The sequence below is a fragment of the Nipponia nippon genome, unplaced genomic scaffold, assembly GCF_047370975.1.
Source record: "Nipponia nippon isolate SJK-2023a ecotype South Korea unplaced genomic scaffold, ASM4737097v1 scaffold_1, whole genome shotgun sequence".
Classification (NCBI taxonomy): Eukaryota; Metazoa; Chordata; class Aves; order Pelecaniformes; family Threskiornithidae; genus Nipponia; species Nipponia nippon.
The window spans coordinates 47164753-47179766 of NW_028262290.1; the positions used below are offsets into that span (position 1 = coordinate 47164753).

The 15014-nt window shown below is 34.5% G+C and overlaps 1 protein-coding gene across 1 annotated transcript in view; it reads right to left on the reverse strand.

Moving 5' to 3' along the window:
• ASXL3 (ASXL transcriptional regulator 3) overlaps window positions 1-13274 on the reverse strand; it is a 74132-nt gene extending 60858 nt beyond the window's left edge. Inside the window, exons 1-3 of the mRNA XM_009473095.2 lie at window positions 13166-13274; window positions 11714-11825; window positions 1978-2099 (exon numbers count right to left, since the gene is read on the reverse strand). Coding sequence (XP_009471370.2) covers window positions 1978-2099; window positions 11714-11825; window positions 13166-13243 — 312 coding nt within the window. The 5' untranslated portion in view covers window positions 13244-13274. The remainder of the gene's footprint in view (window positions 1-1977; window positions 2100-11713; window positions 11826-13165) is intronic.
• Between the last annotated feature and the right edge of the window lie 1740 nt (window positions 13275-15014).

The window sequence follows — 15014 nt, forward strand, 5'->3', positions numbered from 1 at the left end:
ATTCTATGAAGACTGTTTAGTAATAGAAAAAAAGCAATAGCTAGGGAAGACCCCATTATGACATATACACAGTATATATGTGTTTATATAGTATACGCACTTGCTGAGAGCGTGATGATGGCTCATCTTCTGTTACTTTAGCATGGAACCAGTAAGCTAGTATCAGTTGGAGGAGCATTGCATACGACTGTCTAAAGTTTCTTGTGTATTCAAAGGTACTACAGGTTCTTCTTTGTACAAATGTTAGGTATTACATATCCATAAAAGCAATAGAAAGATAGGAAAGTGAAAGAATAAATGTCCAACAGCAATTTTATAAATAAAATCACTGTTAAAGTTTATTCATCTCTGCTACAATATCAAATTAAATAAAATCTGCAGCGTGTATATGGCAGTAGCCAACACCTGAAACTTCAGAGAAAACAAAGCAAAAATCCTCTACTATTCCACAATACAAATGTCCATTTGTCTAATATTGTACATAGAGAAAACATTTTACTGATAGCTGTAAAAATACTCTCATACTCTGAAGTACAGGATCTAATTACCATCAACTTAATTAAAACTAATTTCTTTTTATCGATTACTTAACTTTCTGATGTTGCCCTAACTCTACTGCCTTAGGGAATGTTTTCAAAGATTTCCATCAATTTTATGACTTTTTATATTAATGAAGCTATTCTGATTAGTTTGCCCTTTTAAAAATTCTATACATCTGCTAAGTGACAAATGATGGAGTTTAAACAGTTATACCAGTTCAAACATTTGTGGGTTTGCTCTTTTTTCCCCCTCCTTTCCCTTTGCCTGCTCCCTCGACTCCTAAGGAAGTTCACGTATCACGAAAGATCTGTATAGAAGAGTTTCCAAAAAGTGTGTCTTTTTCACAACTATCCACACAGTTAGTGAGCTGCTTTTTGCCCACTGCTGAACTTTCCTGACCAAAGAGATGTGAGACCCCAATCTAACAATCCTTTCCAGTCCTCAAAACCTCTAAGTACAAGATAACCTTATGTGAATGATAAAGGTCTATTAATTTTAGTAGATTTAAAATCAAACTGCATGAAAAACTAAGCAGAAATACTTAAGTGTTTCGAGGAGATGTGGACAGGCTTTGCTTAACTTAAGCCTAAATCAACAACTTGGCAATAAACTACCCCATGAAATACTAGACCTCTGTTAACCACAACTAAGAGAGCAGCTATGAGAAAAATTAAAACAACAACATCTCATTACACTAAACACTTTAGAAAAGTTGTATTTAAATTTTTGTAGTCTTTACAAGACTAAAACAATTCCTACATACTCAAAATTGTGAGGAAATAATGACATTTTTTTTTAATTATGATTTTTTTAGTTTTTCTTTTTCATTTGCCCAGCTGCAATCTGAACTAATTTGGCACTGTGGAAAAATAATTTTCACATTGTTATGCTTTCAGTTAACAGCTGATTATTGAAAGTCAGATACTTTTGCTAAGCTTTACTACTTATCATGCAACCTAAATCATCCAAATCATAAGTTATTCAAAAAACAAAAACTACCCCACTTTTACACACTGTAGTGTCAAATACAGTATGAAAGAAAAATTACTTCACAGGCCATAAAGAAAAACTGAACAACAAGTATACTGAGATTCTTAACTATCTGCAGAACTTCTTTCAAAATCTTTTTTTTTTTTTTTAATTTTAAGCCTCACATAAAATTTCCAACACAAATACTTACATAGGAAAAACAGGGATGTGATAATATGAACAACTGTGCTTACTTGAAAAGCACTCAAAAAACCATCAAACTCACAATAAATAGCAGGACTGCACCATCGGTAAAAAAATAGAAGAAAAACACCCCAGCAATACACCACTAAACAAAGCACTAAAAATCCTCAGAAATGCCTTGAAATTCTGCTGAGATATTATTTGTATAAGACTGACAAACATGCTAAAGGGAAGCCAATTGATTATCAGTCAATACAAGCTTACCTGCTTAAGTGCTTTCTTTGTGTGCTGCTGGAAGGAAGATACTAGCTTGCTTTGCACTGGTGCATTAGTAAGGCTCGAATCACGATTGGAAGACATTTCTTCAGATGTCTGCTTTGGGCAAACTTGATAAAAAGAAAAAAAAAATAAATCAGAACACTGTTATGGGCGTTATCTTCCCTATATCTTGGAAAGTCCTGAGGGTGGGGACAGGGGAAAAAAAAAAAAAGGCAAATGCCTGGAAAACAAAAAGCTTGCTCTAAGAAATTCAACTGATCTTGAGGTCCAGATGAGCTGAAAATCTGGGCACATTCTAAATAAATGCATTGCTTCACAAATATTTGTACTTCATCAAACCCTTTCTGTGCGTTCTGAAGGCCTTGCATATTTTGCTTTTCAGGTCCTGAAAGGTAACGGAAACAGTTTAACTATGGTCTTCACACAGAAGCTAGACAAAAATTATCTTCCTCACCAAGACATTTTAATGGATTATTATGTGTCTAAACATGTATTTATACAAGAGGCACTGATGACCCTGCGTTCTAGAAATATTTATAAATACGTAACTTCATGCCGGATTATAATGGCTTCTTAGGGGCCACACTCATCTATTTTGTAAGTACTTCTTGGTAAAGCTAAGTACACACACTTTCCTGCTTAATGGGTAGACTGGAATATCTTGCAAAGAGGAATTCTGGTCTCTCAGGTAATACACACTGCTACTTGTCAGCCTTCTAAATAATACATGTTTTAATGAACAAATACTACTGTACTTGTATTAAACAGCCTCTCGAATACATGTTGTGTGAGACTCAGAAAAAGCCTCCTGGTTAAAAATAACAGGAAATATGATTAATTGTTTTAAAAAAAAACAGCTTTATTAAACAGATATGAAAGCTGTGAAAATAGCTGGAGGATCCTATTAGTCTTGGTAGTCAGCAATCCTGACTAAAAGGGCTGTAAAAACCTTTCCACTCTTAATGCCTTGCATTACTGTTACTCTCACTACTGTCCTAAGACAGCCCAGCTAAAACAGCATTAGCATGGATCCAGAAATTAAGCAGCTTTTTTTTCCATTCTCCTCTGCTGACTCAGTCTGTCTTCCAGTGCTACTCAAAGCTGGTTTGCATGTTGACATGCCTTCTTTATAATGCTCTGCAGCTGCATAGGTTTGCCATACTTCACACACCTACCAGAATAGTTTGAAGACACTTAAAGCATCTGCCCAGACACGTGCCAGAAATAATTTTAGCCCAATCTTTCTGTTTGTCTATGGTTTTCTGCTCCTGTCCTTCAGTGGGATGAACAGACACCTGAAGTAGCATTCTAACTCCCTTGCTTTTAGCAATGTTCCATAGAAGAAATATTGTAATGATTTTTTCTTTGTGTTTGTAAGAAAAAAAGATAGAAGAGACAATTTAGTTATCAATAATTAATGGCCACCATAAGATGCATGCGATATTAAACATTTGTTTTCACACTTAAAGAAAAAATAATTAATACTTACCTCAGAGACAATACACTCTGGTTTATGGCATTGGAATTATGTCAAGATAATTTTCATATTAGATTAAAAATTTTCATTAGCAGATAAGACAAATCCTATTTTGTCACAAGATTTATAACTGATATTTGCCATTTTTTTTCCCTTACACTTGAAGGATTTGTTGAAATATACAAAGAAGCTGCAACACAAAAAAGGTTCTGAGTTTACAGCATCACCTGGTTTGGATCAATCTTTTCCACATGATGAGCAAGGCTTACTATCAAAAAAGACAACTTAAAGGAGCAGCAAAGTGTCAGCAGAAAACAAACAATAGCTGGTTTATATAATCTAAATCACTGCAATAGCTAAGCTCCTGAGACAAAGAACACCTACACCAAAATAAAAACCTGACATTTCAAATTACCCAGCTTTTGTCTTTTCTTTTGAAAAGAATTATTTTACTGTTTTCTGGCAAAGGCTGAGAGTCAAAAAACTGAAGAAAAAAACAGAAATAGCGTGAGCACAGAAACTCCTGAGTTAAGGAGAGGAGAACAGAACAAATTTAAAAATGCCTAAAGAATGGAAACTCTTATATACTTCACTGTCCCTCCTAAGAGAGGATACAACACGACCTGTCACAAAAAACCTATTCCTGTTCTCCGGGATGACTGCAACTCCTACTACCTTCTCGTTCAAGTGGGAAATTCTGATTTTCATTACTCTGATCTAGGACATTATCCAGGAGTCTCCCTTATTTATTTTTGTGATAAAGTTCATCCTGGAGAGGTTTGGCAACACTAACTGATGATGCTCAATACTACAACTGTTAACGTCAGTCACAATACAGCACAGGAATAAAAAAAACCATAGCTCTATATTAATTTTGTGCTTTCATTCATTTTTCTTTTAACAACGAACCCTGAAATTGTGACAGGGTTTATTAGAGGCCATACTTCTTATATCTATAATTGCTTCAATTTTACGTAAAAATATTATCATTCTATTGGCTTCTTTTGCTTTGGTTTCTTTAAAGCTTTGAGGATTGTTCTAATGGGTGAAGCAACTGGAACTGAAATGCTCTGAAACAATAAATACCTTTCCATTGCTCTAATCTCTTCTGCAGGTACAGAAGGAATACCTCACTCTAGGCTGGTTCGGTTTAGTGCAACCCAAACCTAGTTCCTTCAGAGTTCTGAAAAACAAACATCTTCCTGTAGTCTATGATTAAAGAAATAGATACGTAACGCTGAAATCCGCTGCATAAAAATTTTAAAATGACATGGTGATTAGAGAAAGTCAACTTCATTTATTAACAAGAAATGATACTTCCTTTCTAAAATATATTTTGTACATTATAAATATTTTCCTTCATATATCTAGTAGCTTAAAATAGTAAGAAGCTATTTTAAATATTGTTTTCCATGTTTTAATTAGATTTCCATTTCCATTTAAAACCAGCTTGATACAAATCATGGCTATAAACCTAACCATCTAGTAAATAAGAGATGTCATTGCCTATTTTCCAAAAGTAGAAGATATGAACATTAAAAATCTAAATACATTATGTTAATTTATATAATTGCTTAGTAACTTATACAGTCTATTTACTTTATTAGCAAAAAAATAATATCAAAATTGATATACAGGCTTTATTTAGAGGATAATCAAGATATTGTTTACAAAACAATATGAATTGACTTTGCTGTAGGAAATGAAATACAAGTAAGAGACAACAAATCAATTTATTCTTTAAAACATGTTCTGCTACTTAGTGATTTAAATCAATCTGTGCCAAAATCTCAGTACACTACAATGCCTGTGACCACAGAAAATTGTATTTATTCATTTTTTCATTTATATGGATAGAGTCCAACTGCGTTTCTCTGAATGGGTCAGAAGTAAAAAAAAGGGGAAAATATGACAGAAAAATATGTGAGTGTTTGAAATGAACATTGATGATCCTAGTGGAAAAAAACAATGTCTTAAGAACAGAGCAGGCATTTCTGCTATGGAAACCAAAGAACACAGTAAAAGAAAAACAAATTCAAGAAGAGACAGTGGTTTTTGTACATACATACAACTTTGGAAAGCTGCAACTACTTTGTCCATAAGCACTGAAGATGCATGAATATTATCGGATCCATGTTTGCTTGAAACGCTTTATCAGAAAAGAATGCTAAAAATAAACTGGATGCTGGGGAGGAAAAAAAAAACCCTGAAAGAATGCAACAGATGAAGGAAAAATATTTGGGTAGCAAATAAAGAGGATTCACCATTATTGCTACAGTAGAAAAAGAACAAGAGCAGTTTTAAGCCTACAGGAGGCATTTCCATTTAGTGGAGAATAATTAGGCTCCATTCTTTAAATCGCCTTCTTCAAGGGCCAGGACTGAGTGAAGGAATAAAGCAAAAAGCAACTATTAAGCTGTAAACTGTTAGGTTATGAGCTGGAAGAGCAGCTGGGTTTCTGAAGATAAGACCTCCTCAGTGAGTGTTCAGAGAGTGTTAACATGAATGATAGAATTAGAATTACTGAGCAAAAAGAGCATGTTAAAAATGTTTTCGACAACCTCCATTGAAAATAACTTCCTCTTTTCCATCTTCCCAAGACCAGTTTTGGTAATTATTATGAAAGGCTATCATTTATAAAAATCAGCAATGCTATCTTTTAATTTCAAATTTTACAGGCTCTCTTTGTAATTTTTTATTACCTTTTACCTTCCCTGCCCAAGAAATATGACACCTACATAAAACATATTAGATGACGTGTTTCTTCGAAGAAACAACTTTTATAGGAATACAACTTAAAACTATTCTGTCTCACTGCCACTGAAAGTTATTAGGAATAATTATAAACAGATTTATGTAACTAGATGGACAGGAAAATTCCTGGAGTGCTTTAAGGGGCTTATTTTCCCCAAAATAAATAGCACAATTAATTCTGATTTCAGACAGACCATACTGATTTAAAATCAAACCAGTAAAATCAACAGCAGTTCACTTCCTTCTTTGTTACAGAAACCACAGCAGATGAGAAGGATTGTTTACTAATGGCCACATTACAAAACACAAATTAATATTGCTACCATATGCTAAAGACTAGAGTCCACCTCAAGCATAAAATGTATGCACATGCTCCGGAGATACGAAATTTCACAGAGAACTCCCTTAGGAAAACATACACACAAAATCTCTCTCTAAAATATCCATAAAATTCAATATTTTCTTTGGGTGACACAGATCTATACTCGTATTGACATAAATGGTCACACTTTGCCAACACAGATGTATCAAGTAATTCACCTCCATCACTCTTTGATCTCTGGAGCCCAACTTGCAAGATCTGAACAATTCAGAACTTGACTGTTGCCATCAGCTCTTGAAAATGAAAACCAGTTTGGGAGTTAGTTAATTGTACAAGTTCGCCAAAGCAAGCAAAAACAGATGCATATATCAAGGGCACTAGTGTGACTGTAATATTCTTTTTGAAAAGCAATACTAAGCACTGTGAAATGATAAATAATACTGAATAGTATTTTTTGGAAAAAGACATCAAATACCACATCAGCTTGGTAGCTTGCACTGAATCATATTATATTCTCGGCATGCTTTTGAGCCCAAACATTTCACAAAGCTTTGAAAACTGTGAATCCTCATTCCAAAGGAAGTCAACATTTTCCACTAAAAATACACAGCCTGTCATCACTAAGCCACTGGTATCTTAGGCCTCATTAACTCTACTGTACAGAAAAAAAAGCAGATGAGAGAGATCTCTCCCTCAAGCTCCACAATATCTTCTCCCATGACTCCCCTCCAGTGGCAATGAAACACACAGAAGTTAAACTCGATCCTGGGTACAGTATTTTTATTTTATAGCTACTTGTGGGGAGATGAACACACACACACACACCCCCGAAAACAAAAAAAGAAGCGAAAAACTGTCTCTTTCTGATGTGTCATCCAAAACTCTGTATGTTCAAACTGCTATTCCATTACTGCCCTTCTGCTTTTACAAGAGCCTGTCCCACATCCAGATGTTGCCATGTGCAACTGACATATTCAGCAGAATTATCCAATCCCAAGAGACAAGATGCTAAGGATAACAGGTTTCTCCAAATTGCCAGAAATTCCATTCCCGGAAAGGAACTGAACATCTAAATGTGGACTCAGGTTTCAAACAATGTTGAATGTTCATTCTTCACTACAGGAGTTATCCTAGTGGCTTCCTAGTCCAAAAAGTGCAAGGTGTTCAAGAGCACAGTAGCTACAAAGACAAAATTTCAGGATTCAGCATGAATCTGATCTTCTATCATCCATCATTTTGTCTACTATCTCTAAGAAAACTGCCTAAGAAATTAATTCTGCTGTTTCATGTTCGCAATTGAAGAACGTACAGTCTTAGGAAGTGCTGAAAACCACAGTGTCTCAAGAGGAGACATATGTTGCTCATATTTGGGCAAACATCAGAACCTATGTTTGGGTTGGGTTGGGTTGGGGAGGGAAGTCATGCTACCGTAGCAATTGCTACCTCCTCCGCAGTTACATCATTGTGCATTTCATTGGCTTGCATGAAGACAATTTTTAATCAACTGCGCTCCGTGGTTGATGGATTAGCCCTGGCTTCAGAAACCCTAGGGACAAACGCTTTTTGAGAACAGAACATCCTATTGATGGGTAAAAGGATATTATAGTCATCATCTTCCCAGGCAACAGTAATTGGGATTCTAATTCTTTTACTGACTGCATCTTTACATGCTGCCCCTGTACTTGAGGGAAATAGAATTTATGAAAAGATATGAGACTGCTAGAAAGCTTCTATAGAAATCCTATTCCAAACAAAATCAACTGTAGCATAAAGAGTTTCTTTAACATATGCCTTTGGAGAAGGTGGGGAAAGAAAGATTTCTCCACCGCATCTGAAAAATCCTGAGGTGTGACCATTCCAGTTGTCAGTTTAGCACTACTGATGTGGAGTAACAGCTTTCACCAAGTCATATATTTATAACTGTGAGGGATTTTTATATTATTATGCTAATAAAATTGTTCAGTAGCCTGCATTTATACTGGGAGAAATGTGCCTGCTGGGGAATAATGTGATTCTTCTCTGTTTGAGTGTCAGCTGGTACTTTTTACTCTGAAAGCTGAAGACTGATCATCTAAAAGCCCACAAACAGACTGAGGCTGTTGCTTAGGGTTTCATCCTCTGCTTCCAGCTAACTTTAAAGCGTCACTTTTTAAACTCTTGCTAAACAATTTCTGATCACTCTGTCAGAACTGGAGCTTCTGGACTCTACCACAGTGGAAACAGGAGCAAATAAAAATGCAACTAATTGGGCAATTAAGAATACAACGTGCAAACCATGTCCATCCTCATATGTATCACACATACTAAGGCTGAAAGGAGATATTATATCTATTGACATTTTCTAAAACACAAGTCAGAGAATTTCATAAAGCATTTTTTGTACTGAATCAAATGTTATTTTTATGCCACAGAATAGTTTCCTGGAAAGAAGAAAAATCCCAGCTTTAGTGTGAAAAGTTTAATTGATAGACATCTTGTTAGAATTGGTCTGCTAGACCAAATATTTTTTATAGAAATACCTTTTCTCAAATATTTACAAACCGATCAAGTCACCACCTCATCTTTGATAAACTAACTAGACCGTCCCTATTAAATTTCCCAGAGCAAAGGAGGTATTTGTTCACTCAGGGGTTCTTTTCTAAATCCTTTCCTATTTTTTCTTAATTCTTTCTTACAGCTATAATGAATGCAATACACTAGTAACCATTTAACTAGTGCTATACCCAAAGGAAACACTGTGCCTATATTCTTTAATCAGTACTACCAGAATTATAGTCCAAGAACTGCATTGGACTAATTAGCAAAAGCATCTCATTCATGTTCAATTCATTTTCTATTGTGATCCTTAAATGCTTTTCAGATTTACTGATTTATTGAATATGTTTCCACTACACAAATGTGACCTTTTTTCTTCACTTTAAAGTCTAAAAAAATTAATGCTGTTCAACTCTAATAATTTACAAGGCAATCAAGAGGAGTCTCAATATTATTATTTATTATCAATAAATTTAATCAAGAAGGATTTTATACTTTTCAAAAAGTATCGACAAAGATATTGAATGAAGAATGGTCAAATCGCATCCTCAAGAGAACAGCAAAAATGCCTACTGTGGATGGTGATTCCTATGCAGATCTAATAATTTGTAATTTTCAATCCATTTTAAACTGGCTGCATTTCTCAGGCATGGTCCTGTTTTTAAGCCAAGCATTCTATACTGTAAATGAAATCACCTATAGAATTCTACATATATATCAATAGATACCTTTAATAACAAAACTTTCAGTCTCAAGAAAAGCTATTATCAAACACGTTTGACAAAACTATGTTCTGTATCAGCTGACTGATACAAGATACGCTGCCTTCAATTCCTTATTGATCACATCCAGCATCGGCCTTTCTGTATGCAAGATAGACTTACTATTGCCATCCCATTTACTCTTTTTAAATATATCTACTGCAGGACATAAAAATTTTAAAATGTCTTGTTTTTAAAATGTTACATATATTGCAGTTTTCCAAGATTTGTTAAACATGAGAGAAAGTTCTCAGATTTAAAAACAATCTAGGTGTAATTTACTGCTTCACCCCAAATATTTTTAAATGTTTCATTTTAGCAGCTGCTTTTTTATGTCACCACAAGTGCTAGAATTATTTTTATTACTGTAAACTGTGAAAATAGTATGCAGCCTCCTCCCAGTCAAAACCCAGCAATTTTCTACTTCTGGCATTCTGGCATCCTGGCATCCTCATTTACAACCTAGCACTCCTAAATAATTGCCAGGTTTTTGCCATGATTTTTATTTGTTTATAACAAGTAACATCAACTTTTGCTTTCCTATCTGTAACTGTATTTACACTGCTTTTCACCACAGTATTCTTCCTGTGACTTAGGGAAGTGTATATCAACAAATAGCCTGAGTATCACACAGGAATTGTTGAAGAACTACAAATACATATGTTCACTTATACATGCAGTACGTAGTACATAAGCATAAAACCACTGCGGATGCAGTCTGTTTAACTTATAGACATAATATATCAAAGCAAATGAAGAGGCAGAGACATTTAATAATTCTTGACTTTTCTTTTTCCACTGAGCTTCAAAATTTCACCACTAAATCCACAACAATCTGTCTTAGGTAGTTCTGTTACTCCTATCACTGAGCATTTTGTGATTTTTCAATGCTGATAGCGAGGAATACCGAAATAGCAGTATTGGTCCTGTACAGGTGCATCACGAAGCTAAGTAAGTTACTCAAGATCAAAAAGGAAGTCTGTAGCAGAACAACAACATGAGCTGAGCCTTTTCATGTCCTAGTTGGAAACAGGACACCCTCTCACCATGTATGAAATGAACCAAAACAGTAGGCTGCAGTCCAGCAGTGGGACAGGTTGTGAGGGGGCAGCAGAAGAGAAGAACTGATCAAGAAAACGTTTATTTCAGAGGCCCTGGGAAGCTTGATTTTTGTATAAAGCATTCACTTTATAAGCATTACATGAGCGCAGTTTTAATAAGAAGAATATTAATTTCTGTTATTTGCAAGTAATTTTAGGTGACTGAAGAACTGTGTTTTCTTTACGAGCAATTATTACCTCTCAAAAAGAAAAAATATTTCTAAGGTTGCCATTTTCAAGTTCTCGCAATGTTTCAGTTTGTCATTATCTCAGATAAAAAAAGAACGCACAGGATTTGATACTGCAACATGTCTTTATTTCAACATGGCACCCAGGAGAATCTCTGCCTGAAACAAAAAAAATTACAAAACTTTGTCCTGTGCCCAGAACTCTACTGAGGGACCAGCCCCACATGCCCACACTGAAAGCAATGAGATGTCTATCCAACAACTGCAAGTCTGAAGCCCGGTAAGGCAAATTACTCTTTAGCTCTGGGGCCTAGAACAAAAAAATTGTGAGCCAAAAAAATTACCTCTCAAAACACACCCAACAGCACTACTCATTGTCTTTTACAAACTTAAGTCAAATGAAGGCACTTGGTGTTCCTGATTTCTTTAAAAGGCCAAAAAGAGACGAAGTCACTCAAAAATAGTTCCACTGAGTACAAAACATTACTTACACTGTTTAGAAATCACACCGTGAAAATCTTAAGTAAACAATGGTTTTTATTTTCCCAAAATATGCCCTCTAATATTGAAATTAAAACACCTACCACCATTTTCTTCTCCATTATTATTGTTTGTCTCAGCCATTTCATTGCCATCTAACTCAGATTCACATCCTAAATCCAATGTTCCATCAGTAGGGCATGTTGATTCTTCTTTCTACAGTTAAAAAAGAAAAAAAACCCTAAAATTAACAAGAAAAAAATCAATCACGATCCTGCTGCATCTCCGAAAATAGATTACTGCAGTGTACTCTCATGCTTACATTTCAAAAAACAGAATAAAATAAAATACGCTTGTGAGTTACTTCAGAGAAAGGCATCAAAACAGATCTTCATGAAACAACTTGCAAAGCAAAAGCAAAAAAGCTATTTTGTGAAGTCATAACATACTCTTTTTAAAAAAATGTAAAATAAAATGCAAGATTTTTTTTTTTTTTTTTTTAAACAGAAACAGACTTGTTTGGCTGTTACAAATCCTAGTTTTCCAGCTGAGTGTCCACAACGCTGCAGCAAAACACAAATCCTTTAATGTTTCTTTTCTGCCTTTGCCCGTTTCCTGATTTCAAATAGCTGAAGCAACCTGGAGCTCACAAGCATGGGAGTGATTGTGAATACCTGGATTTCTGCCAAGAATATCTCCCGATTTAAAGAAAAACAGCAGCATTTGTTTTAGTAAATTAGGAAATAGAGCTTCTGAAAACTATTAATTCAATCTCAAATACAGAATTTTTCATTATCAGGAGCAGGAAAATCTATATAGTTTTACACTTTTTAAACCATTAAATCAAATAAATCTGTCATAAACTACAAAAGATCCTTCCCCCTCAACTGAAAATTTTAATTGACTACATTTAGACTGCCAAACATATAATCCCACTTTCTTGTTTCTCACCTCTGCCTCACATTCCTCCACTCCTATTGTGAAGCCCCTCTAAGTTTGATCATGTACAGCAAGAAAAAATTTTCCACCCACAGAAACCATCATATACATACCGAAATAGAAAAATAAAAGACGAAAAGGAATAGAAATAGTATAGAGGCAAAATTCTATCACTATAATTATATTCCTTCTCAAAAGCAATGATGCAACCTGTAAATTAAAAGCTGATTTATATTAGACTTGCAAATAATTTTGCACTATTAAAAAATCAAAGATTAATACAATTACTTAATGAGAAAGTCTGATCCTCTTGGGCTCACTGCTTATACAACAAAGGCCTTTCTGTGAACAACTCTGAAAAAGCAGCATTTTAGCTAAGCTACATGTTTTTTATACCATATGCCAAATTCAAGAACATGTATATGCTTTCTAGGATAAAACATTCAATGTTTACTTTCATTATAAATCCTTTTAAAAGACATCTGAAAGCAGTTAGAAGGACTATCAGGTCATTTCCTCTCCAAAGAATCTAATCTGTTTACCTTTATATCTATTGAGACATTCATAAAATGGATTAATAGCGCTATGTACTTTCCATATACAAAATTTAAACTTACTTTGAGAGCGTAGAGTCCCGACTTCCCAGGGATTTTGAAGAATGTTCCATCACCTACACGAGTGTTAGTATGAAGCATTGCATTCAGGCAAGCTAATGGAGAGGTTCCACTGAAAAATAAAATTGTGCAGTCCAAGATTGAGTGCCTCTTGTAAAACTATTCCCTTGGTCTATTTTTTTTTTAAACTCATGCTTGCCTGGCTTTTTTTTGCCTTTTTTTTTTTTTTAATTCTCTCAACCCTGAAAACATCTACATTACAATAACAGGCCAGTTTCAAACTTAATCATATGCATCTGTCCCCTAGGCTCGAGGCAAAAAGTCTGTGAATTATAATTATGCTTTTCTTCATACAGCAACCAGCTCCACATTCTAAGAGAACCGAAGTCCAAATATTTATGTGAAATTACTTCGTAAATAACACCATGAAGCCTCATTTTTAAAATGTTACAGACAATGTGGCTGCTGCACATGAATGATCAAAACAGTACCAAGTTCAAGGGCAGCTGCATCCCATAGGATGAAAGGCAACAAAAGAATAATAAAGAGCCCAGGAAGAACACATTTAAAATTAAAAGTGATATATAGTTAAGCCTTCTTCTGGCTTAACATGGTCAGCATGCATTACTATACATAAATACAAGCACATTTATACCTTCTATGAAGCACTATCTTTTCTAATTACAGTTGTTTTAGAGATTAAGAGATTGACCTAGTCAAGGTAGTAATTGTAATATCACTGTGGAATGCATGTTAAGGGACTATTTAAAAAGAAACACAACACATTAAGAAAAAAAGAGTACTTGTACAGAGACATCTTTGTAACATATGCATGTTTACATCAGAAAAAGAAAGCAAATGTTTCTACCCTAGCTACACTTACACTATTCTGAAAAGTTGATCTAAGAAATAGGGAGAAGGCAGTCATAAATGGTTTTATTTCATTTTAATTTAAAAATTAAAGTACAAGATTTATAGATGTACTATCACATCTTTGTCCCCATTTACTGACTAATGTATGTGGTGTACTCAGGGACTGAATCTGAAACTGTGCTTCTTCCCTGGGGTCCCTAGCCTGCACGCACGCTTATCTTTAGCCACGTAAATATATTCCACTTGGTTAAGTGGAACAATGCCTGTGCATTAAATTAAGTGTGTTGCTAAGTATTTCAGGATTAATTATATACTCAACTATAAAGCAGGAACAGGGCTTCAAAAGTCCATCAGAAACTACTGTTCTTTATTATGTAATATTATAACACAACATCCAATCTTTGTTGAAAATTGCATGACTGATCTTTTTTTATAAATAAAAATGGACTGAAATTGTCATCTTTCATATGATGCTGCTTTCTGTTGATTTCCATGGCTCTGTTACAACAAAATTCATCCTTACTGTACATGTATTAATTTAATGGCAAGATGGATAGTGTGGTAATTGCTCTTCCGGAAAAAATTAAACTCTAAAGTGTCCTCAGGACAGGAAGTCCTGTCCAATATAATTTATTTACTATTGGTCACCTAATGTACCACAGTACTACATCTAAAATCAAAAAGTACAGGCAAAAATGCTACTTGTTGATAAACACATCAGATATTTAACAGATAACTATTTTATGAGTATTCTAAATATAGTCACACAATATGAAAATTCTGACAAGTTTTTGTTTCTTTTTTTCCCCTGCAAATAAAACTAATTCCACATCTGGTTTTGATACAATACTGTAACAGAATACAAAACTAAATATGTTAGAAATACAATGATGCTGCTAGCAGTAGCACAGAAAACATTAAGAGATTTCATTGAGTTTAACAATTACTTAAAACAGGTTTGGAATAAGTAGGATACTTT